Genomic DNA, 27,107 nt, shown 5'->3' on the forward strand with positions numbered 1-27,107 from the left:
CTGGCCACAGAATGCCCCCAACGGTGACTCAGAAGTGAACACAGGGGGTTTTCTAGGGTCAGGGAGCAAACTCTGACTGGTTGAGATAGGCACTGCCCCACCACCACCAAATGGGGACAGGAAGGGTGGGCTTCGGGCCCACAGGAGCTAGAGCACTAGTCCTGCTTGAATCCTCTGCCTGGCATAGCCCCTGGCTGGGGTCTAGCCCTCCTGCCTGGGCTGCCATGTCCCAGCACCCACATGGTTCCTTGAGGGTGGCAAGCTGCCCCACAGCCACCCTTGTGCCTCTGCAGCCCCAGCTCAGGGTCCTGGCTGGGCCTCTGCTCTGGCGCCTGTTGCAGGCTGGCATCTGAGAGTGGTCATGAGGTGCAGCTGCTCCTGCCTGCACTGGGAGTACCCTGTGGGAAACTCACATAGAGGAAAATACGACGCCTTATGAGAGAGGGCGTCTGGAAGGCTGGTATTCCATGGTAGGAAAGCGCCCCCTTTGGTAAGTTAGAGGTCAAGTCCAAGTGCATTGCCCTGCTTTAAACATCATTTCCACAGTCTCCCCGAATAGCTGTGCTGCTTAACGTGAGCACATGGCTGATTTTGTCTCCCTAGAGAAGCAGGTATTCTTTTGCTCGCTCCTCCCGCCGTGACACCCAGCCCCCTCCCACCTTCCCCCTGTGAGCTCAGGGACCTTAAGTCGATACCACCCACCTGGTGACACATGTGACTACTGAATATGCATGGCTTATGGCTACCTACAAATGTCCCAAGACAGTAAAGTTTCCCTCTCTCTTCTTCCACATCCCCACGTGGACCACCAAGCGGGGTTGAGGTGAGCATGCTACCATGAAATGTGCTTGACTCCTTCATTTTACTGTCTCTCTTATTCTCTATGACTTTACTGTAGCCGTTACCTATTATCGCTGTACAGTTGTGCCCGTGATGATCTGTTAGGGGCAGGCTCCCTGACAGTACCCCCAGCAGGCAGGGACAAGTGAGAGCTGCCCCCTGGGGTTGGGAGCCTGGAAATGCCCAGTGTAAGCAGGAGTGAATGAGGGGCAAGCCCATCAAATTGCCTTCCTTTCGTCCCTTCCTTCTGCAGCACTACGGGCTCTGCACCCTCCACCCCTAACGGGGAACCAGGGGCCCTCGGGAGAGACAAAAGTGAGAGCCCTCCCCCCACCCTAGTCCCTCCCCCCAGGGCCCAGGTGTAAAGGAGCACAGAGTCAGGGACCTGGTGACTTGTGTGTTTATTCAGCAAACAACGTGGGCTGGGTCAGGAGGGCAGTATTGGGGAGCCAGGTCCAGCAGAGGGTCTTCTAGCTCTGCCGCTGCCAGTAGGGTTGGCTGGGGACAGCCGTCCTCACAACACCATCATGCATTGTCATCATCGATGCACCGGTCTGTGGGGAGAGGCGGTAGAACAGGGGTGTGTGTGAGACCCCAGGCTGCCAGGGCCTCCTGTAGTACCTGTGTACGGTCCCAGGGCCCTGCCTGGCCCTGCCGAAGACCTGGGGGTTCCCTTCAGAGATAGGGGTCACCGAGGGACTGATAATGGGAGGAGGGCAGGAGCAGGAAGAGGAAGGAGAATGTGAGAAAGGCCTGAGATTGGGCTGACCTGGGGGATACCCAGGATGCAAGCCAGGCCTCTGCCTGAGCCCTGACAGTGAAAGCCTGGCAGCTGGCGGCTTTCTGCCCAGGTAAGGCTGGCCGAGGGTAAGGCCGTGCCCCAAGTCAGTGGTGAGAAAGGCGCAGGGCAGGGGACGATGATTCAGGACAGCAGGACCAGGGTACAGGGGGGCAGTACCTCTGGGCAGTGAGACCCACCCCAACACCTGGAAGTCCCATCTGCGCAGGACTGGCTACTCTGCCAGGTAAGAGAACTTGGGGCTCAGATTCCCTGGGGCCCCATGGGCCCAGGGCTGGAGTAGGGTCTTCCTGAAGCCGAGGTGGCTCCTATAGGGCCCCTGGGTCACCCACGCCCCCAGACCCCAGTGATTGGAGCGGAAGAGTGACTCCCCCCCCCAAACCCCTTTTCCTCACACCAAAGCATCAGGCCTTTGCAGCCCCCATGTCCCCCTTCCTTAGTCACACTAGCCATTACCAATTGGGACAGAGAAGATGATGTGGTCATCCGTGAGCCCCAGGGATTTGGCAAAACGCACGAAGTTGTCCTTCTGTTCCTGGCTCAGCTCCTTGGTTCTCCCTGTGACCAAGAGAGCCCATGCGGCAAACCCTCCGTAAAGAGTGTTGAACAAGCGAAGCAGGAGACCTCCCTGGGAACCCCGTCCTCGGAGAGCGCTGCCTGGCCTCCCAGGAGTCTGGAGCAGAACTGGAGGGGACCTTGGGGTCTGGGTGGGGTCGCTAGGAGCTGGGTCCCTGATGGCAGGGGTGGGGGCTCACCGTAGAGGGTGGTCTTGAAATACTCTTGTCCATTGGACACCTTCTTGAAGAACACAATAGCAAACTGGTTGTAATCAGTGTCTACCACACGCACCGTGTAACTCCGAATGCCTTGGAAATCTGTGGGTGGCCGACGGCCAGGGGGACATGTATATGAAACATGTTCTAGGGGAGGCAGGGAGGACCCGGAAGGAGCTGAGTCCCCGAGCCCTGCCCCCGGGCCCCTGCCTCAGTTAGGACTCACTTTTAATGTTGCCCAGGTTGAATTGGCCTGGCTGGAAACTTGGGACAAAAGTTCGGATCCAGTGGAAACATTTCTCATTCCTGTGTGGGTGAGAAATGGGCCATCAGAAAGGAGACAACACGGGTGGAGCCCCGGATGTGACAAGAAGGACTCAGGGCTGCCACTGGAGGCCAGAGAGCGGATGCCCTCAGCCCAGCCCAGCCCATGACAGTCCCTTCCCATTCTACAGCAGGAGGCCCACCCGCCCAGCTCAGAGGGGTCTGGGTCTTCCCACTGTGAGCCCTGGAAACCACAGGGGGGCTCTGTGAGTCAGCATTGACTCCGGACTGGCTGGCGGTGAGCTTGGCTGTGGATCAGGTGCGATTCTCTGAACCTCGCAGGGGCAGGGTTATCTGTGCTTTGCCTGCCCTGCCATGGCCACTTGAGGGACTGACGCCCTTGTTGCCTCTGCACCTGGCTGTCCCTCGAGGACCCCACCAGCTTCTGCTCAGGGTACCCAGGCCCACGACTGTCTGCCTCCCGAAGGAGGGGCTCTGTCTGACCCCACTGTCCCCTGTAATGACTGGCCCACACTTCTTTCTAAGGCACAGTTGTTTCCTTCAAGGCCCAGCCCAGAGGCCGCCTCCCTGAAAGACCTCCATGAAGACTCAGGTGACATTCCAGGTGTCCTTCCTCCTAGCCAAGTCACCCCTCGCCTCTCTGCCTCGTTTCCTGCGGGTCATCTATGCCCATCTCACGTAGGTGTGTCTGCCCTGAGGTCAGCAGTGGCGGATCAATGAATGCATGAATGAATGGACCCGGGACGGATGACCGACTCCTTCAGCGTGGCTAGGACATCCTTCCTTTTCTCAGACCCCGGAGTGGCCTCTCAGGCCCACATGCCCTGGGAGGGAAGGTGGCTCTCACCTCAGCAGGGTGGAGGTGACATTGTAGCTACCATCGTCTTTCAGTTCGTAGGTCGTGGTGTACATCGTGAACTGGCCTTGATCTGTGCCCACTGCGTTCCCCGCCAGGCCGATGACATACCACTTCCCCTGGAACTGGGGGGTGCAGGCGGGGGTTAGATGAGCGGAGCCCAAATACAGCAGACCCTGGAAAGCCTTCCCTGCAGCCTGACCCAGGGGGAACCCGGGCCACAGAGCAGGCTGAGAAGGGCCCTGGTCTCCCCAGCAGCACTCATCTTGCCTGCCGCTACCGGGACCCTTTCTCCCCGTCTGTTTGTCCCTCTGCTGGGCCCCCCCTGCAGGGGCCCGTCCTGTCTCCTTACCTGGTCCTCCTGGAAGTCGGGCTGCAGAGGGACCTTGAGCAGCGGGGGTGCTGGCAGCAGGTTGAGCTCCTGGGCCTGGCTCTGCAGGGCCCCCAGGAGGGTGAGGCCCAGCCACAGGATACGTAGGGCCATGGTTTCAGGGCTGAGCAAGCTGAGCTCCAGGGAGCTGCTGGGCCGGGCAGGCAGTGAAGGCACAAAAGGCCAGGGAGGGAGCAGCCGCCTACTTATGGGCCCACTTGGCTGCCAACCCAGAGCGGGGTAGGGTGATTCACCCTTTGCCAAATGCAGGAAGGATGAGGCAATGGCCAGCAACTCCTGGTGAAACACTTAGCAAGATGTCTGCCCCTTTCTCTTCCTGGTCAGGATTGTGCAAGGTGATGGCTGGGGGCAGGGCAGTGCCCAGGAACTCCCGGAAGGGACAAGGGCACTTCTACCCAGTCTCTGCACCCTTCCTCTTGCTCCGTTTGATCCTGAGCTGGACCAACTGTCTTCACTGACCTCCAACACGGATTTGAGTCTGAGGTGGTGGTAGGTGTGGCAAGGCCCACTCCCCATACGGGCTGAAAGCAGGCAGTGTCTTGCTCCAGCTGACCCTGGCCTATTTCCTGGTTCTTGTAAAGGGCAGCAGAGGGAAGGAGTGGCTGAGAGTGGACCTTCCAGACAGAGTAGAATAGGTGTTTGTGCTAGTCTGAGTCAGCTGGTCCAGCACCAAGAGCCCCACCCCAGCCCCTGGCATGGGGTGACACGGCAGAGAGGCTGACCTGGGAGTGTGCCTCACTTTGAGTCAGCATAGCCCCTCCTCAAGACCCCAAAAGGGGGCTGCAGATGTGGTCTTCAGCAGAGCAGAGCATTGAGACCTCAGTCCCAGCTCCTTCCTGGAGCCTAGGTGCCCCCACCCTGGGGGAGGGCAAGCATACCGTTAACTAGCCTGGCGGGTTGGGTCCCAAGGTGGGCTTTGAATCACAGGCAATGGTGGCTTTGGCCTTTAGAGCTTCTGAAGCCCACCCCCAAGCTCTGGTCCAGACCCCTTGTAGGCAAGCTTTGTTCAAGTGAAGGTCAGATTGTCATCCGGGAGATAATTAGCAAGTTCCCGACCCGTGTGGTTGTAAGGGTTCAGAGACAATCCGAGCTTAAGCACACACACACACACACACACACGCACGCACACGTACACACACACACGCACACGCACGCACATACACACACCAGCAGCAGCAACCGCTGCAAAGAGTGAAGCCAGAGTTTTCTCTCTCTATTTATTTATTTTTGAGCCAGTTTTCTTAAAGCAGTGGACCGCCTGCAAAGAAATGAAGTGGGCACTCCGGAGGAGAAGGGAAGCCCCAAGTGAGGGAGATACGCCTCATTTTTTAAAGGTGTGATCATAGGAAGGGAGCTTGCAGCTCAGCAGGTGGTCAGGCAACTTTCAGTGAGCTGTCTGTCTGTCCTTGGTTCTCTGGATTTCATCCGGCGCCCGCCCTGTGTCAGGACGGTCACGGGCCTCGCCTGTTCTCACGGGGCCTGGGTCCATTCCCATTCCACCAGCAGAAACTCTCCACTCTGTCCTGATCAGTTCAAAGAAAGTTCCTCGCTGGGGGCCTGGGAGGCAGTGAGGAGTTTCAGCCTTTGACGATGCTTCACCCATGGGGACAACTGTCCTGAACACCACCCCCACCCCGTATGCGGCCTCCCTGGGACGCACAGGGACCTTGTTGGTGCTGAGGCAGTGAGACCTTACATTGGGGGACCTTGAAGGGAATGCCGAGCTGGGAGGTAGCATGCAGTCCCAGCACCCACTAGACCCATACCCCCAGCTCTTGGGGCCTCTCCTGCCCTCCCTGGCAGGATGTGAGGGTGAGCACACCTCGGGGACTGAGGTCGATGTCGCCACCCGCCCTGCCTCACAGCCCCTGGTGTCTCCATCCCTGCTGGAAGATTCCACTCTCCTTGACCTTATAAGGTGTCCTTGATCTTGTGGTAACTGTTGGATGTGGGGGGGAGGGGGGAGGGATGATGAACAAAGACTTCTTCAACTGTATGTTTTTATTGTGAATTGGGTGGGGGAGGGGTGGGGCGGTGCTTAACATTGCAGACCATCTCCAAACCCCTTTAAGTTTGGTTAGACGGACTGTGTCCTGAGCCCATCTTCTGGACGTCAGAGGGTGGGGATACCCGGGGGCTGGGCTATGTCTCCATGTCATGAAGTAGGGGGAGGGGGGCACTTGCTGTGCCCCTTGAGGGAACCAGGGCTGGGGGTCGGAGGAAGGAGCCTAGGCCAGGGACCCCAGGCTGGGTTTGGAGCCCGGCTCCTCCAGGGGCACGCAGGTCTCTCCTCCCCACAGCCTTTTCCTCTGTAAAGAAGGTCACCCTGCAGCCCCTGCAGGGACAGGCCCTGGGATCTGGGTGTGTGTCTCCAGCGTGGTCCTCTCAAGGTGTCTGTCCAAATCCACACAGGGTCATCTTCCTCTCTGGGGTGGCGCCAGGCTTGCCGTGTTGAAAGGAGCCCTGCAGGGGTCGTGGTGGGATCCGCGACAGGTCAGTGGTTTGAAGCCTGCAGTCCTTCTGAGGAGGGAGGTGGAGCAGTTTGCTCCGCTCAGATGACGGCCCTGCCACCCTTCTGGGGGCAGTGTACTCCATCCAGGAGGGCTTCGTGAGTTGGGATCAACTTGATGTTTTTTCTTGATGTTTTTTTTCGTGTGGGCCCTGCCTCCCCTGTCTCTGTGACACCTGGTGGCAGGCATCTCATTAGTCCTTGTTCACTGGCTGCCTAGTGGCTTCTTTCCCAGCACAGCTGTGCTAGGGGGGCTCAGGGGCGTGAAGGCCTGTCGGAGCCTCAGTGGGCAGCGTCCCAGCTAGACTTGGTGGGGGTCAGTTGCTGCTATGGCCGTGGCTGGGGCAGAGGCCAGGGCAAGCGGTGGAAGATCGCTGCGGACAACAGTTGTTCCGGGCTGGGGGTGACTTCAGCTGGAAGGGCAGGGGCTCAGCTGCCTGAGGCAGGGGAGGGGCCAGCAGACAAAGTGGACAATGGTGAGGAGGTGAAAGGCGTGCCCAGCCTTTTCAGAGTCCAGCAGGGCTGGGGAGGAAGCAAGTCGGGAGAAAAGGCCTATCTGTCCAGCAGACTGGACACTTGGATGAAGGCATCTCTGTGGTCAGGCAACTCTCACGGAAAATAGGCTCTTCCCGCCCTGCTGGGCTCACAGCTAAGACAGGCCCTTGTGGTCTTAAAGGCCTGTGTTAGACTAAGAAAGGCGTTCAGACCACAGAAAAGGGGGTGAAGGGAGACAGCGGTCGGTGTAAGACATCAAAACAGCAGTCGGTGTGAGACATCAGAAGCAACCATGGTGTATAAATGATCAAGAGTTCCTGAGGGAGGGAGGGTGGCGGAGGGAGGGGAAATGAGCTGATACCAAGGGCTCAAGTAGAAAGAGAATGCTTGGGAAATGATGATGGCAACATATGCACAGATGTGCTTGACACAGTGGATGTGCGTATGGATTGTGATAAGAGCTGTACGAGCCCCCAATAAAAAAAGAATAAGAAAATTCAGGAGAGCAGTGTCCAAAATAAGAACTGAGAAAACAAACCAAAAAGAAGAAGAAACAAACCCCAAAGACAAGTGAAGGGGAAAATGAAATAGAACCAAACCAAACTCACTGCCTTGGAGTTGATGCCAGCTGACAGCGACCCTACAGGACCAGAAGGGCCTGCCTCTGTGGGTCCCTGAGACTGCAGCTCTTTAGGAGGATAGAAAGCCTCGTCTCTCTTCTGAGGAGTGGCTGGTGGTTTCGAACCACTAACCTTGTGATTAGCAGCCAAATGCATAACCCACGACACCACCAACTAATAGAAACAATAGCAAAGCGAGAGCAAAGCCAAGAGGTACCTCTTGAGAAAAGACTCATAACATGGGTAGGAATTTAGAAAAATTCCAGACACAAGGACCCAGAGCACAAGTAAAGTCGGAATGAAACAGAATACAACCACAGAATCTACAGATATTAAAAGGAACACAAGGAAAAGGGAAACGGGTGAGTCGTGGAAAGAGAACTTTCCCAGGAAATCATAACATCCAAGCGGATTCCAGAAGGAAAGTAGCCTGAGTCTTCTCACAATGGTTCCCAGCGCAGGCGTGTGCTCGGCACAGCGTAAGAAACACACAGAGCCTGGATGCAGGCGCAGGGAGGGCTTGGCTTTGGTGGATCGAGCTAGGAGCTGCCATGGTGGGACTAGGGTGGGCAAGGCAAGCTCCCGAAGGCCAGAGGACTGCACTTTGGTACGGAGACACCAGGAAGGTAATTGAGTTAAATATGCGTAGCAGATTTTTTTGAGGGGCATGCATTGGGGTGAGGTTACAGTTCTTGGTTACTGGGGTTCTCCATTCCAAATATTATTGGGGCTGGTCTGGTACCATAAGGAATCTTTCTTGCTCCAGGGTCACGTGAGGTTGCGGCTGTGTTGGGTGGGCTAGATCTGGTTATACTTGGGTCTGTTGCTCTAGACGGAGTCCTGGTGGCGTGGTGGCTTACCTGCTGAGTTGCTAGCCTCCAGGTCAGCAGTTTGGAACCCCAGCTGCTCTGAGGGAGAAAGTGGAGACTTTTCTGTAAAGAGCTAGTCTTGGGCAGTTCAACTCTGTACGATAAGGTCTCTATGAGTCAGGCTCACTGGATAGCAGTGAACTTGGAGCTTTCTGTGGGGGATGCTGATCTGGCAGGGAGAGGCTCAGGAGGAAAGAGCAGGAAAACAGGTTAATTATACATTCTATAGATTCTTCTTCCTCTCTTTCCTTTTGGCTAAAAATTGAGTTGTACAGGTTCGTTCAGTCCCAGATTTGAAGGCTGACTAAGGGCCATAGTCTCGGGAGTCTATTTGCAAGCAGTCTCTATCCAACCAGTAAGGTTGGTCTGGTTTATGATGTTGAGTTTCTGGCCTGTCCCGTGTGGTCTCTGTCAGCGCAGTGGGGAGTGGTGGCCAGGCACGGAGCTAGCTGTTCCGAAGTCTTCCTTGTCATCACTCCTCTTACCTCCAGGGAGGGAGAGATCGGAGCTGGCTCTGGTGAGCTTTTAAGACCCCAGTTGCTACTGGTGAATGTAGAACACTGCCTTTGTGGAATAACTATTGGGGTGTCCTCGAGACTACTGTCCCGAGTCCCTTGGCCCAGGGATCACTCCCTCAAGTTCTCATACGTTGCCCCAAGGTCAGCTCTTACTCATGGATATCTTGCAGTGAAGGTAAACCAATAGCTGACCACGGCCAGTTGCCAAAATGACAAGGTCATTGGTGGTCTTGGGCGCCGTCCAAGGCTTTGTGTTTCACAGTTGTAACCTTCTATACAACAAGCAAACAAATCGGTTCATAGGATGCATTGATTTAGATTCAATGGTCCACGGAGTCCTAAGAACATGGTACAAAGTAATGCCTTGCCTGCCAAATTCCTCATACAGATTGAATGTGAGCTTTGTATGAGAGTTTTGGAGGCTGGTCTCTAATCAGACCGCCCGGTCCCATTGTGTCTGTTTCTCTTTCTTGTAGGTTCTCTCCTTGTTGCTGTGCCGGCCTCGCAAATAGCCATGGATGTGCACTGAGGTGGGGCTATGGTTCTTGGCTGTTGGGACTCCTCACTTCTGAATGCAAAGGTAAATCTCATCTGATGTATACATATACATACACACATGCACACAGACATATACACACACACATGTACACGTGCACATACATATATATATCTATATATATCTCCAAACAGAATTGAGCAGAGCTTTCATGGTGTGCATTTTACGTTTTTCGTGCTAGGCGAACATCGAGCAACTCGCTCCGAGTTAGCGCACCCAGTGGTGTTGCCTGGGAACATTCTCTGTGGTTAAAGGGAATTTTTTTTGGTAAAAGCAGTTTCACTGAAACCTTGTTTTTTTTGTGATGACCGATTTAAGAGAACAGTGTGAAGCTGCGGGATTTTGTTTCCTGCTAAAGAAAATGTCACAGAAACTGTTGTTGAACACGGCTTACAAGGATAGCGCTATGGAAAAACTCAAATGTAGGAGCGGTTTCCTCATTTCAAAAACGGTGAAATGTCAATTGGTGACAAACCTTGTCCTGGACCTCCATCAACTTCCTGAACAGATGAAAATGTGGACTCGGAGTACATTTGGAGTTTGATGTCCAGGTTAGACTGTGAATCAAGCTTTCTTTTGAGAGCAGTGGTTCTCAACCTTCCTCATGCCGTGACCCTTTAATACAGGTCCTCATGTTGTGGTGCCCCCAGCCATAACGTTATTGTTGTTGCTACTTCATCACTGTCATTTTCTACTGTTATGAATTGGGCGACCCCAGTGAAAGGGTTGTTTGACCCCAAGAGGGGTTGAGACCCACAGGTTGAGAGCCGCTGATTTAGAGGTTCTGAAAAGATTGTGTAACAGCGTGTGACAAAAAAAGGCAGACAGGTTTTGCCACCAAACAATGCACCTGCTCACACAGCCATCTCAGTGAGCCAATTTTGGCACAAAAAACCCCAGCATTCTTCTCTTGACACATGCACCTGACTCACCTGACCTCGCTCTGTGTGACTCCTTTTTTTTTTTTTAAACCGGGAATGAAGAGGGACATGAAAAGACAGCGATTTGCTGACATAGAAGAGGTGAAGGAAACAATGAGTGAGTGCTGTCAGCCATCCAGACAGATGAGTCTGAAAAATGTTTCCAGGTGGCAGATTTGACAAATGCATTAAGTGTCATGGAGAGTACTTTGAAGGCAATATGGTTATTTTGTAAACAGATTTAGATACATAGCTTTGAAAACACTTTTTTTCGGGTACATATCTATAGTTCCACTCCCCCTCCCACACCCGTTCAGCCCATGTGTTTACCAAGCATCTACTCACACTGTTACTGTGTCTACACTGCAGGACGGTGTGGGTAAGTCTTCACCTCCTGGCCCTTAATTAACGCCGGTGCCCCTTCCAGAGTTTTCCCCGCCATCATCACTTGCCAACGCCTCTCCTTTTGTACACCTCCCTTTCTCCTTCAATCAAGTGACCATGCATCAGCCCGTGACTTCCCTCACCCCGCCCCACCTCCCTGCTGACCATCAAGAGATGCGCCAGCTTGCAAGCCTCCTCTTCACTCACACATCTGTCCCTCTGTCCTTTGCGTGGCGGATTCCTTCCGCTCAGCATCTTGTCCTCCAGGCTCACGAGGTGTTGAGGAGTTTCCCCGCGGGATTCCACCGTGTGCATGCTTATCCAAAGATGGGCAATGGCTTTGCTTCCGTAGTTTTGCTCTGGTGTGAGGAATTTGATTTTGGAGGTTCTGATTATCTATTCGTACTGAGGCTCTAATTCTCCTGGGATAATTACCAAGTCGAGGGATTACTGGGCCAAGTAATTCCCAACTTCCTGAGGGAGCACCGTGCCACAATCCATAGCAGCTGTGGCATTTTTCAGTCCCACCAGGAGGGTATGAAGGTTCCAGTCCACCCCTGCCAGAATTTGCTTCAGTTTTGCTCTTAATGGGGGTGGGTGGGGGTGGAGATGCTATCATCTCATTGTTCTCATGTGCATCGCGCTAATGACTGTTGGGTGGAGCCCTGGTGGCTTCGTGGTTATGAGTTGGACTGCAGTCTGCACAGTCAGCAGTTCAAAACCACCAGCAGCTCCTCTAAAGAGTAAAACCCCCAGGGACAGTCCCGTGTCCTCCAGGGCTACCATGAGCCAGCATTTTTGTTTTTAATGGCTAGTGGTTGTGAGCATTTCCCCATGAAGTGTCTGACCCTGTCCTCTGCCCGTTTTTAAGTTGGATTATTTGTCTTTTGTTGCTGAGTTTTCCATACGTTTTAGCGATCAGTCCCTTGTCTGATATGTCATACATACTCCAAAGGTTTCCCCATGTCTCTGGGTTCCCTGTTTTTATTAATCCATTCATTGGGAGCTCTTACAGATAGAACCCATGATTCAACTAGATCTAGCAGTTTTGTACAATTGCTGCCACTGTCAGTTTCAGAACATTCTCTTTTTGAACTCTTTGATATCAGCACTTTATCTCCTCCCTCCCCCACCCTACCCCCATGAACCCTTATTATAGTATATAAATTATTATTATTGCCATATCTTACACCATCCAGTGTATCCATTCACCTACATTCTGTTGTTCATTCCCCTCGACTGGGGTTATACAGTCATCAGCGCTATCAGCTCCCCTGCCCTCTCCTCTTCCTGTACCCTCAGGGAGTCATTGCTCCCGTTACTGTTTCTGAAGGGTTATTTAGGTGAAATCTTGTAATACATCCACCCAGTGTCTACTTTTTAGGAGGTCCCGGTCCTTTGGTTTGGCTTTGGCTGTTTTCTTATGTTTGGGCCACGTGTTTATGCATAAATAGGGCCTCTAAGTTTGCTCCTATTTTGTTTACTGATGATCCTTACAGTTTTAGGTTTACCTTTAGGTCTGTGATCCATCTTGGATTCGTTTGTTGATGGGGTGTGAGATAGGGGGTTCCTGTTTCATTCTTCTTGCTTGCTGTTTGATGACCATGGCAGCGATGAATACTGGTCAGACACACTGGAATTTCACGGACTTATTTTTTCCCATAAGTAGCCTGGGCACACAAGTTCTTCCAAGGGAGACATCCCAGTGCCATTTCCATCCCACCATCTAGATGGCGCACACTGTCCACATGACAGCACTGTGGATGTGCGCCAACTCCGGTATCTTTGTCAGGCTTCACCCCCCCCTTTCCACACCATAGTCTGAAGCTGGAAGTCACTGTGTGCACCCACTCTTCAGGAACGAGGGGGGGAGGGTTCATGCTCCAGCTCATTGAAGACATAGTGTCTGCCGGCATTATTTGTCATTCTGCCAGGAGAGCTGTCTCTTCCCCAGCATTTGTTCATTTACTCAATCACTTCATTGTATCACTAAGGGCTCATGGATCTTTATTTTATACCTTGGGTTGTAATCCAGTGTGACTGTAATTGAATGCTCAGATGATTTCAGTTCCGGCCACTGGGAACCTCTTCCCTTGGCTCCCGGGTCCCTCTGGTATACCTTCATCATGTGTGAGTGTGGTGATATGGTGAGTCTTCTGACGTGCATGGATGCTCAAGGAAACATCCCTGTGACCAAACCAGTGAGCATTCCTATGGCCTCCAAGATTCCTCTCCTGCCCCTCCTCCGCCAGGCAAGCACCCCCACCCCGTTGGTTGACATTCAGGGAGTTGTAAATAAATGGAGCCACACAGCATCTACTTCCTTTCCCTCTTCCTTTGAATCTTTTGTTTTTCCTCACAGCTAACACCGCCTGTTGGGTTCCTGGTTAGTAAGTTCAGAGACATTTCTCATGATGTCAGCATCCTCATTCATTCCCTCCTGGGGCAAGAGCAGGAGGGCAGGGGCTTAGGTAGAAAAGAAGCAAACTTGCTGGCTGTGCCTGGATTGGGGTGGGATTACCTGGTTGTGGGGGGCGGGGGGCATCCCAGCTTCCCCAGAGAATAGACCCAATGCAGACCCGGATGGAGAGTCAGGATAGGTCTGGTTTGAAACTATAGGGGGGATCTTCAGGACAGATAGTGGTAGAATCCATGGAGAGAAAAGGCATGTACCTGGGTGCTCAGTAGAGCCAGGGCTGAACCCTGAGGGACTGGATTCCTGAGAGACAAGGATGCATAAGGGGAGACGGGGAGACAGAGAAGGGTGTCCTGAGAACCTGTGGCAAACCCCAGAGGCCACCTACAGGAGACTGGCCAACAGAGCCAGAGGCTGAGAGGCCATTGCAGATGTTTCCGGGTGGAACAGGGCGCCCGGGCTGACAGAGCTGGGTTCTGCCTGAACACGGGCTTTGTTCTCTCCTGTGCTGAGAGTGCTGGACCTGGACCACCTTCCCCAGAACAGGGAGGCCCATAGTCATGGCTGGGACAGGGCACCCTGAACCTCCTCTGGCTGGGATGGAGGGAGGCAGTGTTCACCTGCTGGGCCCCTAATTGAGGGTTGGGCCAAAGCCTGGGTCAAAGCCTGGGCAAGGTATGGGAAGAGGTCCAGGAGAGGGGTAAGGCTAGGAACAGGGCTCCATTGGGATAGAGGTTAAAGAGGGGATAGAGTTGATAAATGGGCAGGGGCCTCAAAATTCTGACTGAGCTTAGTGATACCTCACCACCCACCCCCTACACACACACACACACACACACACACACACACACACTGGGCCCTGGGATTTGTACAACTCAGATCTGGGTCTCTGACTCCATTTAACTCAGCCTGAGCTAGCTCCTCAGTCCCAGGCCCCATCTGGCATGAATCCAGGAAGCGGCAGTGACTGAGCGGTGTGACACAGAAGACGTATTGGACGGTGAGTCACATTTGAGCTGACACCTGGATCTGCACCAGCTAACACCCTAGGCGGGGCTCTAGGCAGACAAGGGAAAACAGCTCTGCCCAGTGCAGACCGGGCTCATTGAGTGCTCTTCCCTTTGTTGCACTGAGCAGACAATTGTCTTTAAAAACAAAAACAAAGTGGGTGCATAAGCAAATGTGGTGAAGAAAGCGGATGGTGCCTGGCTGTCAAAAGATATAGCATCTGGAGTCTTAAAGACTTGAAGATAAACAAACTGCATCTAGCTGAGAAGCAACAAAGTCCACATGGAAGAAGCATTTCCCATGTGATCAGGAGGTGTCGATGGGATCAGGTATCAAAGAGCCAGAATAAAAATTCATATCAATGTGAATAAGGGGGAGTGCAGAGTAGAGACCCAAAGCTCATCTGTAGGCAATTGGACATTCCCTTAGAGATGGGTCACAAGGAAAAGACGAGCCAGTCAGGGTGCAGTGTAGCATCGATGAAACATACAACTTCCCTCTAGTTCTTTTATGTTTCCTACCCCCACCCCCCACTCTCGTGACCTCAATTCTACCTTACAAATCCGGCTAGACCAGAGCATATACCTGGGTACAGATAAGAGCTGGAAACACAGGGAATCCAGGGCAGATAAACCCCTCAGGACCAATATTGAGAGTAGCCATACCAGGAGGGGAAGGGGCAGGTGCGGGGGGGCAGTGAGGGGAAACAGGGAGTTGATCATATGATCTTTCTATAACCCCCCCTCCCAGGGGGATGGACAGCATAAAAGTGGGTAAAGGGAGACATCGGTCAGTGAAATATATGAAAAATAATAATTTATAAATTGTCAAGGGTTCATGAGGGAGGGGGAAAGAGAGGAGCTAATACCAAGGACTCAAGTAGAAAGAACATGTTTTGGAAATGATGATGGCAACAAATGTACAGATATGGTTGACACAATGGACTGTGATAAGAGCTGTACAAACCCCCGATAAAATGAATAAAAAGCAAACACCTTTGTAGACCAGCAAGTCAGCACCTCTTCCTGAGCCATTTTTCCAACAGCCTGCACGCGCTTCGCGTCTCTCCGTCACATGGTTTGGTAACCCTTACAATATTGCAAATGCTTGCATACGACCATTCCCCACTTAGCAAACTACAGTCCAGTGTAAATAAAACGCTCATATACCTCGGGAAACCAGCAGCGTCGTGACTCCCGTTAGTGCTACACTGGTCCTGCCTGTTTGCAGGGGTCTGGAAACTGCACTGTCTCTGAGGTCTGCAGGGATTTAGGCAGCGGGTTTCTGCTCTAGATGTGGCCAAGGATGCTGGGGAGATAACCATCCCCATTTCACAGATGTGATCAACGAGGCCCCAGAAGCTGGAATGGGAGCCTCTACACACACGCTCGGCCGCGCTGTACACTTCAAGGCTGTTTTGTACACTGGTCACCTTCAGCCAGTTTGTGGACCACACCACGAAAGCCCTAGGGCTAGGGGTGCGGAGCAGAGGAAGCTCGCCCACCTGTTCAGAGCCTCCTGCTGATCCAGGCTCAGTCCCCTGAAGTGCAGCAAATTCCAACGGCCGGATGTCCCTGACTCTGCCTCTATTTCTCCCAAACCCAAGGGACGTCCACAGTTCTCCAAGGCTTCGCTGTCGCTTGTCTTGCCCCGCAGGGCCGGCGCCTGCAATCGGGACCCACCCCGGTGGACCCAGCTCCGCCTAGGCCCCGCCCCACTCCGCCTATGGCCCCGCCCCACCTTCAGATCCCGCCCACCGCCGGCTCCGCTTTCAGATCCCCGCCTCGGCCCCGCCCCACTCCGGCCCCAGCCCCGCCCCGCCTCCTCTGAGCCCGCCCCCTTTCCCGGGTCGGGGTTGGCTCGGCCGGGGCTGCCCGCGGTGAAGCCTGTGCGCAGGAGTGTTGAGCTCTGACGTCTGGCGAGGGAACCCCGCGGGCAGATGACCCAGGGCAGTTGAAGAACCCCGCTCTGCCCTATCGTGGGTGCAGGGGCCTCTGGGTAGGTAGCAGGACCCTCCGTGTGGGAAAAATCGGAGACGTTTTCGTTCTCAAAGCCCCCAGGACCTTGGGGGAAATTTTTATGGCTCGCGTCACAGGAGACTGTTGTGTTGGTGCGGGAGGGCAAAAAGATCGGAGGACCTTTGGACCACTCGCCTTAGGTGATGGCTCCGGCCGCTTTTATTGACCCGAAAGACGCGTCCCTTTTCCTAATAACCCCGAAGAGTGAGGGCTCCTTTTCTTTTAGATGAGTATGTGGATTTTAAAACGCAAGCCCGCGCCCCTTCAACCACAGCGGCCGAGTAGAACTGCGCGGGGGGATCCCGACGGCCTTCTCCCGCGGAGTGCCGGCAGTGCCGAGCACCTTCGGGGATTCGTCAGTTCTGGACTAGACGCTGGGCTCGGGCTGTTCGAGGGCCCGGGTTGAGGCCAAGGGTACTGGGTGGCGAGGGGCGCAGGGGTGGGCCCGCAGGACCGGCCCCTGGACCTGAACGCAGCCCAACAGCAGACAGTCTGTAAGCAGAACAGTGGAGCCCAGCTCTGAGAACCAGCTCCCCGAAGACACAGGCCCACGGGTTCGGGAAGCCGGGGCGATGGAAACGGGGAAGAATGAGATGAAACCGGATGAGTTCTTGCATCTGCTCCATAAACCAAGTCACAATCAAGATTTTCAACTAACCCCCCCCCCCGCAAAAAATAACAAACCCACAAGACAGAACATCCAAAAATTAAATCCAATCTTGTATGAGAATGCAGTACGTGATAAAGAAGCCGTTTCACTTATGCGGTAACGTGATGGTTGGGACACAGCCGTCCAAGGGAAAGAAATTAAGATTAGACCGCGATATTTTGCCATAGATGAAAATAAATTCTAGATGGCTAAAAAAAGAAAACAAAAACCACCACCCCTGCCCCAGCCGGGTGGGCGAATTCCGACTCCGAGACGCACACCAATCTCAGGAGTGTAATTTAAACGCGCGAGGCGTCTCCGTTGCCCAGGCAACCCGCCGGGCGCTCGCGACGCGGCCCCTTTAAGAGGGGCGGAAACCAGACCAGTTTGTGTTTGCGGCGCCCGCCCGCCCGCCCGCCCGCGGCGCCTCCCGCACTGCGGCGCGAATATGGCCCAAGCCGCGCGGGTGCTGTGGCCCGGTGGGCGCGCTCTGGCCCGGAGGCTGGGCAGCCGCCCCGGGCCCGACCTCCGGGCACCGAGCCGGGCTGGCCTGGCGGGGACAGCACGCGGCCCGGACCCCGCCGTCCCCGCCGGCAGAGGGAACCCACGGCTGCTGGGAGCCGCGGCGCTGGCCCTGGGGGGCGCCCTGGGGCTGTACCACACGGCGCGGTGGCACCTGCGCGGCCAGGACCTCCGCGCCCAGAGCTCGGCTGCGCAGGTGAGGACTGGCTAGGCCGGCCCGCGGGCTGGGACTGGGCATCCCTGAACCCTGGGGCTTGATTTTTCCTCCTTCGCCCTCTGGTGACCTTGAGCGAGTGATTTGGCGTTAAGTAAGAGTCTTGAGCCCGCAGCGTGTCCATCTGGAAAATGGGGCCGTCACAGATACCAGCTAACTAGAATTGCCTTTCTCATAAAATCGGCTTTCTAACGGGTTTGAGGAAGCCCCTCCAAGGTTAGAACAAACCCAGAGACACTTCCCGAGAAGGGCGTCCGGAAGATGGCCCAGAGGTCTTGCTTGGGAAAGGCTCTGGGCAGCTTTACCTTGCAACACCTGTTTCCGCTGGGTGGCAGCGAATCGCAGGGTTCCAGGAAGATTTGTTTTTTAACTGAAGGATTCTGACATCACACCAAAGAGAAAGCGATTTCAGTTGATCATTTAGAATGCAGAAAGGATCGAGCCGTATCATTCATAGCATGAGCAAGTAAAATGTGAAGATAATTGTTTTTAAATGGTTGCAACAGTACAGAGAGACGTTCGAGCCAGGTTCGGAAGAGGCTGGGAAAGGAGGGGTATCCTTGCTGATGCCCGATGGATCTCGTGGGAAAGCAGAGAATAGCAGAAAGTTGTTTACCTCACTAACTCTGGCTAGCCTCGAGGAGAAGGGAAGTCTCAGAACACCTCAGTGTGCTCCTGTGGAAACATTAGGGAGCCCCGGAAAACAGACTAGGAGAAGCATTTTTAATCAGGGAAGGCATTCCATCGGGGCTGTATCCTTGCACCATTCTTATTCAATCTGTACACTGAACAGATCATCTGGAAGCTGGACGGTATGCAGAATAACCTGGCTTCCAGAGTAGAGGAAGGCTCATGAGCAAACTGCCTGGCGTGCAGAAAGCCAAGAGGATTGGCAGCAGGTGCCGATGAAGATCAAAGATTACAGACTTCTGTCTGGATTACCATTTAATGTAAATAATACCCGAATCCTCACAAGTGGACCAATAAACAACAGGATCCACGGAGAAGAGACAGAGCTGTCAAGGATCTCATTGCGCTTCCCAGCACAGTCCCGCCCCTGAGAGCAAGGAGAAATCACATGGCATCACCTTGCGCAGATCTGCCCAAGACCTAGCTGAAGCGTTAAAGAGCACGGTGTCTGAATGCGCACCCGCCCGGGGAGTGTGCACTGCGGTGCTGGCAGAGAATCGCTGCTGCCAGAGGGGCCCGCAGACGCACAGCCAGAATGCCCCTTAGAAGTGAGGATGGCGAGCTTTCCTCTCGGAACTCTGAACACGTGGTCAGGAAGGACCAGTCCCTGGAGAAAGACATTGTACCTGGTACAGTGCAGGGTGCCTGACAAAAGGGAGACCTTCAGTGAGACGGATGGATGGACGCGGGCTGCCTGCAACCAGGGGTGCAGATGTAGATTGAGGGAGGTGCGGGACGGGCGGCGCTTTATTCTGTGGTAGCCGAGGGTTGACCGGAAGTAGGAGCCCACACACCTGGGTTGTGGCCCCGCCCCCTGGACACACTTCTTAGTCTACCCAGGACCAACACAGACCCCTCTTCTCTGCTTGGAGGCACCCACAGCCGTCTCCTAGGTACCCCTGGGTAACGTGGTGCCTGGCAGAGGGTCAGGAAGGAGGTGCCTACACAGCAAGCTCAGCTGGAGGCTTTCCCACTAAAATGTAGGTTCTAGGCCCCTGACCCAGATACATTTCACTGCCTTGAAGATTGGAGGTAGACCCCACACAGCAAACACGGGCCCTGGGGCTGCAGCGAGAGGGACACCTCAGGTGGAAGCAGTTATTCTGCATTTGGTGGGGACAGCCTAGGACTGGCTGGTGGCCTATTGGTGTAGGAGGGAGAAGGGAAGGGTCCTCTAGTGTTGGACAGAAGTCAGATGGTTCTTCCTATGCAGACCTGGGGGTCTTCTCAGCCTCCTGTTCTGGGAAGCTCGCTGGCTGGGGGCTTGAACCTAGGCTGTCCACTCACGCTGGGCAAGAGCCTCCCCTGCCCCTATTCCTCCCCATCCTCTGGACCCCTGCCATCCCTCTTATCCTCAGGGGTGCCTCAGAAGAATTGCTGGGGGTGGGGGTCTGGGTTTGGGAACGCCAGCCGCTCAGATGGCCCCTCTCTCTCCTCACCCAGCTGTCCCTGTCAAGTCACCTGCAGCTGACCCTGTACCAGTACAAGACGTGTCCCTTCTGCAGCAAGGTGCGTGCCTTCCTGGACTTCCACGCCCTGCCCTACCAGGTGGTGGAGGTGAACCCCGTGCGCAGGGCCGAGATCAAGTTCTCCTCCTACCGGAAGGTGCCCATCTTGCTGGCCCAGGAAGGGGACTGCTTGGTGAGTGTCGGGAGCCCCCTCCACCACCCTTGTAGTCCAGGTCATTCACGAGGATTCCTGGAGCCTAGGACAGCATCGAGTATGGGCACGGGCACCCTGCTCTGCAGCCTTGGGCTCCCTGGGCCTCGGCTGAGGGGTATGAGGGAAAGTAGCTGATATGCAGTCGTGCACCGTCAACCCACTATGGCTCCCCTCCTGCCCCAAACATCAGCCGGGTCTAAGCGAGGCAGAAAGCTGAGAGTGCTGCTCACTGGCTGTGTGGCTTAGGGCACGTCGCTTAGCCTCTCTGGGCTGGCTTCTCCATTCATCACATGGGCGGTATCTCCAGGTTGTAGGGCCTGCAGCTCTGAAATGTTTGGCCCAGTACTTGAAACCTAGGGTGTAGCTTCTAGGAGCCCACCTGCCCCGTGGTGCCCAGGAGGCCGGGCAGGGAGTGGGCCAGGGGCCTGGAGGGCGGAGACTGGGCCCTGGAGGGTGGGGTGAGCTCTGTGGGCATTGGGTTAGAGGTGATGAACAGGCATGGGTCAGCAGGGCCGGCCTCCCCACCTGTACGTCAGCTGCTTTCCCATAATCCTTAGCCCAGGCACAGCAAGGGTGGCTAAGCGAGCCTTTTCTCTTCCAGCGACAGCTGAATGACTCCTCTGTCATCATCAGCGCCCTCAAGACCCACCTGGTGTCGGGGTAAGGAGCCTTCACTGTCCCCTCTGTCCTGTGGCCTCCAGGGGGGGGCCTCACCTGACTTGCCCTCCCAGGAGCCGTGTGTGTGTGTGTGTGTGTGTGTGTGTGTGTCTGTGTATGCGCGTGCGTGCATGCATGTACTCCACTTTGATTTCCGGAAAGATCCATTGAGGTCTTACTCTGAGACACACGCCCTTACCCCTGCACATCTCCTTCCATCAGGGAAGTCCTCCCAGTGTCCACCCCAACTCTCTCTCACTGCAAGCAGGGCTTCCTCTGCCTCCCCCCACCACCCACCCGCAGGAACAGCGGAGAGTTTGTGGGTCCCTCCTGGCTGTGCCCGGGGCCTGGGGTCAGGCTGGGTGGCCAGTAGCAGGCAAGGCTTAGTCTCCCTTGGGGAGCAGTCAGGGTGAGTCTCTGGGTGTCTCCTAAAGGCAGTCCCTGGAGGAGATCATCACTTACTACCCAGCCATGAAGGTCACCAACGACCAGGGCAAGGACGTGACCGAGTTCTGCAACAAGTACTGGCTCATGCTGGACGAGACGGAGGCCCAACGGCTGTACAGCGGGAAGGAGGCGAGGACGTGAGTGGGGCTGCCCCAGGGTGCTGTTTAGGGCTCCCCAGGGCAGGACCCTGAGGGGAATGCTGGGAGACCACCAGGGCTGGGCTGGCAGAGCCAGAGCCTGGAATTGAGCCTCAGTGGGGACCTTCCTGGCTCAGCCTTATCCATCGCACGTCTCTACCACCAGTTGTCCAGTATATCCTGAGCCGTGGCTTGGGAAGCCCACTGGTTTCACCCAGCTCCGTGGGCCTGGAGGGTGTGGCCATCAGGGGAGGGGCTGGTAGCCACACCTGCCTCCCTCCCATCCCCACAGGGAGGAGATGAAGTGGCGGCAGTGGGCAGATGACTGGCTGGTGCATCTGATCTCCCCCAACGTGTACCGCACACCCGCCGAGGCCCTGGCCTCCTTCGACTACATCGTCCACGAGGGCAAGTTCGGGGCCATGGAGGGTGCTGTGGCCAAGTACGTGGGGGCAGCTGCCATGTACCTCATCAGCAAGCGACTCAAGAGCAGGTGATGATGGCCTATGTGTGTTCCCACCGTGCAGGGCGAGGGTGCTGGGCTGTAGATAGATTCTCAGGCCTAAAGATGGCAGAGCTGGGAGACCCAGGCCCAGAGAAGGCACAAAACTCACTGTAAATCACTCAGCAGAGCCAGGACTCAAACCCAGAACGCAGCGGCCTGAGTCCCTGACTGTGCTCTCTCTGTGAGGTGTCTTGGCTTCTCTGAGCTCTGAGCCACTGGGCGGCTATCACGAGGTCGCTTGGGAACCCTGGATGTGATGTAGGGACATCACATTGGGGTACAGCTTTGGGAGCCCCGGCCCTGAAGAGGCCTAGCTACTCTCTTGGGAGGGCCAGGACTTCCCTGATGTCTTGCCTCCCACCCCGCCCCAGGCACCACCTTCAGGACGATGTGCGTGAGGACCTCTACGCAGCCGCCAACAAGTGGGTGGCCGCAGTGGGCAAAGAGCGGCCCTTCATGGGGGGCCAGACGCCGAACCTGGCTGACCTGGTGAGTGACCGGACGGAGAGGCTTGTTGAGGTGGGGCTCGGGACAAAGACAGCCCTGGCAGTACCACATCTGGTGTGGGGGAAGCCAGCCCCCCATAACTAATCGCGGGTTCAGTAAGCACAATTGTACAGTTAAGAAATATATATATGGCAGTAAAGTCCTAGAGAATAAGAAATATGGGAGGGAGAGAGTGAAATAAAGGGGAGAGGGAGAGGGGAAGGAGGATAGGAGTGGGGTGGGGGAGGGGGAGAAGAGCTCTTTATTGCTAACCAAGGCTTATATATCTGGGGGCATGCAAAGCCCCCTGGTTACAGGTAAAGACATACGTCACAGGAAGGGGTTGTGCTATGGGTAATACAGTAACAAGAGGGGGACGATCTAGGGGTGGGTGTACACGGAATAGGAAGGGGAGGTATTGGGGATACCCATGGGACAAGATGGGCGGGCCCTAGATTCATGATGGCAGCCTAACCTTGATTGCCTTTGACCTGGAGACTCCAAGCTTTCAGGGGAAGCAATCCACTGTCCCCAACAGCAGGGAGTGAGCCCCACTGTGGTGGGACCAGACAGTAGTCTGGAGGCTGGATACCTTCAGGGAGATTCTCTCTAAGCATCTGACCTCCCACCGTGTGCTGACAAAGCTGGGGAAAAGTCTTTTTATACCCCACAATCTGGCAGCCCCCTGAGTCGCCCCAGAGGAAGCTGGCTCCACCTGCGGCCTGGGGCAGAACCCCCTTGAAGGCTTAGCAAACCCCAGGAATGGCACGGGTCCGGTCACCCACCAGCGCAGAGGTAGCTTCAGGTTTGGCTGGATCCTGGGGCCTGGGGAGTGTTTCGCTGGTTGCCAGCTCTTCACCAGAAGGCAGCCGGCCCAGCAGCTCCAGGTTGCCCCCAGAATGGCCGTCAAGGGCGGAATCCTTTGACGAGTGACTTGAGTCTGGGGTATCGCTCCTGCTCTCTGGGTAATGAGGGGCCCTGAGGGACCTCCGCCGGGGGTGTCGCCCAGAAAGGGAGGGTGAGGGCGGGCTGGGTGAAAGCTGCAGCCATTCAGAGCCCGGGCACGCTGCTGACAAGCCGAGCCACCCACATTGCCCCTCCTGTCCCTGTGCAGGCGGTGTACGGCGTGCTCCGGGTAATGGAGGGCCTGGAGGCCTTCGACGACCTCATGCGGCACACACACATCCAGCCCTGGTACCTTCGGGTGGAGAAGGCCATCTCGGGGGCCCCGCGGATGCACTGAGCAGCACTGGAAGCGTGCAGTGGAAGACCAGGACACTGGGGCTTGGCCACCTGGTTCTCCAGTGCTGGGGGTACCCCACCACTCTGCCTCCAGGAGGACCCCTTCATCAGAGTGAAACCCAGGACTGCCCCCAGCCCTCTCCCGGGGCCCTGGGACCCCAGGAAACAAAAGTCCCAGGTGCAGTTTCCGTTCAGCAGCCCTCTGGGAAGTCACGGAGGGGTTACCTCCTACACCCCCACCCGCCCACAGCTCGTGGTGGCGCCCATTCCCCTTGCCAGGGCCTGCCTGGACCAGTGGGGTGCCAGGCCTGGACAGGAGTGTGTTTGAAGGAGAGCCCCCTTCCTGGGCTCCCCCTGAGAGTCTGACTCCCGGCCCCCACCCAGTACCGCATCGGGTCACAATAAAGGTTTGCAGCGGTGGGTGCGGTCATGTACATCTGCGAGGCCGAGGCTGCCACCACCAGGCTGCCGTCACCATGGTCTGTCTGCGGCTTTTTGCCAGGAGTGGGGCTCAGGCTTAGCAGGCACGTGTCATGTCTCCCTCGGAGTGTGCCGCAGGAAGGCCCAGGGGTCAGGTGGCCCTGTCCCTGTTGAGCATGGCACCTGGGGCGTGATCACCCCTTTTCTGAGCCTCAGTCTGTCATCTGGCATCATGGCCGGGAAGTTGGGAGGCTCCATGACCTGACGTGTGGCATGCAAACAGGATGCCTGGTTCAGAGCAAGCTCCTAACCCAGGGGACCGAGGCCTCTCCAGCCCTAGGCTTATGACCAGGAGAAGCAGGATCAGAGAGTGCAGTGCTCTGCCCAGAGCTCCTCCAGCAGCAAGTGGGCTCCAACCTTCCATCTTCTCCTTCCCAGGCCCTGGGGAGAAGCCAGCTCTGTGCTTCCAGGGTGAGGGTGGGCTCTAGGTGCTGTTTTCAGCAGAGCACCAGGGATGTGTTCTGCCCTGCGGCCCTACCCAGGCAGCCTCTCCGGGCAGGGTCAGCAGTCAGTGAGCTAACCTACCCATGGATCCTTCTCGGCATGACTGGGCAAACCACCCTGACCCTCTCAAGGAAGGTTAGCTTCTTTGTGAATGGAAAAGAAAGGCACTTCATAGTGAGTGTAAAATACAACCTGCCCTGTCATAACACGTTCACAGTGGGTGACAGTGGTTGCTGGGTGGTCTGGAGACAGTAACTTGCAGCAGCCTTGGCGTCAGCTGGTGCTCCCAAAATATGAGGAGGCAATCCTCGCCTCAAGGCCTGTTTTAGATTCCCCTTGGGAACCAGCCGCCCTGGTTGCGCTAGTGAAGCGGGCCTAGGGGAAGGTGTAGGCTGTTTTGAGCCAGTCTCTCGAGATACAAGAGACGGAACCAGCAGAGATAGGGTACAGTACACACAAGCTCCCCTGTGTTAGTCTGGGTGGACTAAAGAAACAAATCTATGGACACTCATGTGTGAGTTTTGTATCAAAGAGTAATTATATATTACAAAAACAGCCCCGTCCAGATCAAGACCCTAAGTCCGATAGTAGCCCATATGCCCGATACCAGTCTGTGAATTGCTCTTCAGACTCAGGCAACACATACAATGGTGCCGAACACAAGAAGATCACAGGCCAGTGGTGTGGTTTGGAAATCTTCACAGGAGCAGACAGCCCTGTCCTCCAGTGCAGTGGCTGGTGGGTTGGAGCTGTTGACCGCACTGCTAGAGGTTCTCGATAACCAAGGCAAAACCAAGCCAACTCACTGCCGCTGAGGAATGGCACTCCTAGAAACACCACCACCCGTGCCCTGCCCCCACCCTCACACACACACAGTCTGTCTCCCGAGGAGCAGTGGTGATTTCAGACCTGGTCCTTCCTGATCCTCCACTCTCGGGATCAGACTGCTACTTGCTGTGTCCTCCCTCGTTCCCCCACAGGTGCTGCCCCCCAGCTCAGCCACCATGGCACCGGCTCATGTGTCCTGGGTCAGGAGGGAGTTCCCCTCCCACGTGCCCTCCGGGACTCTGTGATACCAGGCACAAGGGGCTGTGGGGAGGAGGACCAGGCTGGAGACCCAAGACCCCCTCCAAGGGCCTCAGGTATCAGTTCCCAGGGCTGTGGCTGTGTCCTTGAGTCTTGGGAGGTCTGTGGCTCAAGGCCTCCCTCCTTGGGGCAGGAATTAGACCTGCCTGGGGAAGTGCCCCTCGCTCAGCTTTCTCTGTGCCTCTCTCTCTTCACAGACGTGGGGGGGGGGGGGAACAGACCCCAACCCCTGGGTGACTGGGTACCTTGTTTAGCTGCACAAGGAGTCTGACTAGCCACCCTCTCTGTCCCATGTTCCTCAGAGGGAGCACCAGATGTGCCCAGTTTGGGACAAGTATCCTGTTCCCAGCCCATAGCCAGGGAGGGTCCCTGGCGCCCACCCATGCCCCTGCTCAGCCCAGCCCAGTAACTGTGATTCCCGCCGCACCCTCCCCCTGCAGCCAGGCCCCAGCCCCAGCCGTCTCTCTTTTCACTTCACATTGACAGGCTCCGGGATAAGTTTTCTTCTGTCCCCACCCCACCCCCCATTTCATGAAAGGGGATACGGCTGGTGGCTTGGCCATGGCTGGAACACGGCCCCATTCCAACTGGGGCTGCTTCAGGCAGCCACGGAGCCTGCACCGTCTCCCCTCTAGTGGTCACCTTGACCATCAACGTCTAACTGGAACGGCTCCCTATGGTTGAGCCTGTCCAGTCACCCTGAGACAACCAGGAGGCACCCCCTGGGCCCGGCTGCATCCCCCACAGACCTCCCACACCCCCTGCAAGAGGTGAGTGATAACCTGTTTCAGACCACGCTCTCCTCCCGCTCTGGGTATCGCCACCGGAGGGCGATAGGGTCTGTGAAACCCAGGAAGGGCTGGCCACGAGCTCCCGTGCTGCCATCTCATGGTGACTCCCAGCATTGCATCAGGGCTGCACTCATTCCCCAGGGTCTCCCTTTGCACACCTGCAAAATGAGTTTGTGTGTCCGCACCTGGAGACAGTGGGTCAGGAAAAGTCATGCATCTAAGAGGAGAAGACCCCAAGGTAGGATTCTTGTCCCATCTTTGTCCTGCACAGGTCACAGCATGTCCCCACTGCCTGGATGGTGGCAGAGAAACCTGCCACGGTTTACTGTGACCTTGGGCAAGTTCCGTCCTGTCTGAGAAATGGAGCTGGTGGAGGCCTTCACTCTCCTCGGGACACATCCCTTGTTATTCCCAGAGCTCGTGGTCCGTGGACCAGAGCTCCAGGAAGTAAGAAGAGTGAGACCCCTCCTCCCTGTGAGCTAGGGCAGGCTCTCTGGGGAGGACCAGCCAAAGCCAGGGCTTGAAGGATGGGGAAGCATTTGGGTTCAGCTTTTTCTGTGTTGAATCTTTGAGCCTCCCCACTTTCACTTTGATTATGCAAAAATAATGCATCTTTGTTGTAGGTGACTGGAAGTTGGACATAAGCAAGAGATGATACAAGTTATTCGGTCTCCCCTCCTCTCAACATTTTTGGAACACCAACGTTTAGTTTTGTTTTTCTGTGTTACCTAGGATACAAGGGTGAGTAAAAAAAAAGTATTGCTACAAAATCCCAGAAACTTTTATTAAACAAACAGTATCAAAATCTGGGGCTTTCTTTTGACACAGTCTCCACCCA

General features: G+C 55.5%; 2 protein-coding genes across 2 annotated transcripts; one reads left to right on the forward strand and one right to left on the reverse strand.

Moving 5' to 3' along the window:
- Positions 1–1,224: 1,224 nt before the first annotated feature.
- On the reverse strand, positions 1,225–4,263 carry LCN2 (lipocalin 2). Its single transcript, XM_075560729.1, has 6 exons — positions 3,906–4,263; positions 3,545–3,678; positions 2,639–2,718; positions 2,395–2,514; positions 2,096–2,197; positions 1,225–1,394 (listed from the first exon to the last, which is right to left on the reverse strand). Exons 1-6 carry the CDS (start codon positions 4,035–4,037, stop codon positions 1,366–1,368), a joined length of 597 nt encoding a protein of 198 aa, XP_075416844.1. The 5' UTR covers positions 4,038–4,263; the 3' UTR covers positions 1,225–1,365.
- Positions 4,264–17,334: 13,071 nt separating this feature from the next.
- PTGES2 (prostaglandin E synthase 2) lies at positions 17,335–23,909 on the forward strand. The gene is made up of 7 exons (XM_075559096.1): positions 17,335–17,624; positions 19,776–19,973; positions 20,596–20,654; positions 21,086–21,235; positions 21,528–21,728; positions 22,112–22,229; positions 23,341–23,909. The coding sequence occupies exons 1-7, from the start codon at positions 17,355–17,357 to the stop codon at positions 23,467–23,469; spliced, it is 1,125 nt and encodes a 374-aa protein (XP_075415211.1). The 5' UTR covers positions 17,335–17,354; the 3' UTR covers positions 23,470–23,909.
- The last annotated feature ends 3,198 nt before the right edge of the window (positions 23,910–27,107 follow it).

Source organism: Tenrec ecaudatus, chromosome 10 (genome assembly GCF_050624435.1).
Source record: "Tenrec ecaudatus isolate mTenEca1 chromosome 10, mTenEca1.hap1, whole genome shotgun sequence".
NCBI classification, from domain to species: Eukaryota; Metazoa; Chordata; class Mammalia; order Afrosoricida; family Tenrecidae; genus Tenrec; species Tenrec ecaudatus.

Excerpts from the sequence above, each read along its gene's own strand:
- LCN2 (XM_075560729.1), bottom strand. The coding sequence starts at position 4,037 with ATGGCCCTACGTATCCTGTGGCTGGGCCTCACCCTCCTGGGGGCCCTG. Across the intron at positions 3,679-3,905 it reads CCGACTTCCAGGAGGACCAG|TTCCAGGGGAAGTGGTATGT; the intron begins GTAAGGAGACAG and ends TGCACCCCCCAG. Across the intron at positions 2,198-2,394 it reads TTTCAAGACCACCCTCTACG|GGAGAACCAAGGAGCTGAGC; the intron begins GTGAGCCCCCAC and ends TCTTGGTCACAG.
- PTGES2 (XM_075559096.1), top strand. The coding sequence starts at position 17,355 with ATGGCCCAAGCCGCGCGGGTGCTGTGGCCCGGTGGGCGCGCTCTGGCC. Across the intron at positions 21,236-21,527 it reads AGCGGGAAGGAGGCGAGGAC|GGAGGAGATGAAGTGGCGGC; the intron begins GTGAGTGGGGCT and ends CCATCCCCACAG. Across the intron at positions 21,729-22,111 it reads AGCAAGCGACTCAAGAGCAG|GCACCACCTTCAGGACGATG; the intron begins GTGATGATGGCC and ends ACCCCGCCCCAG.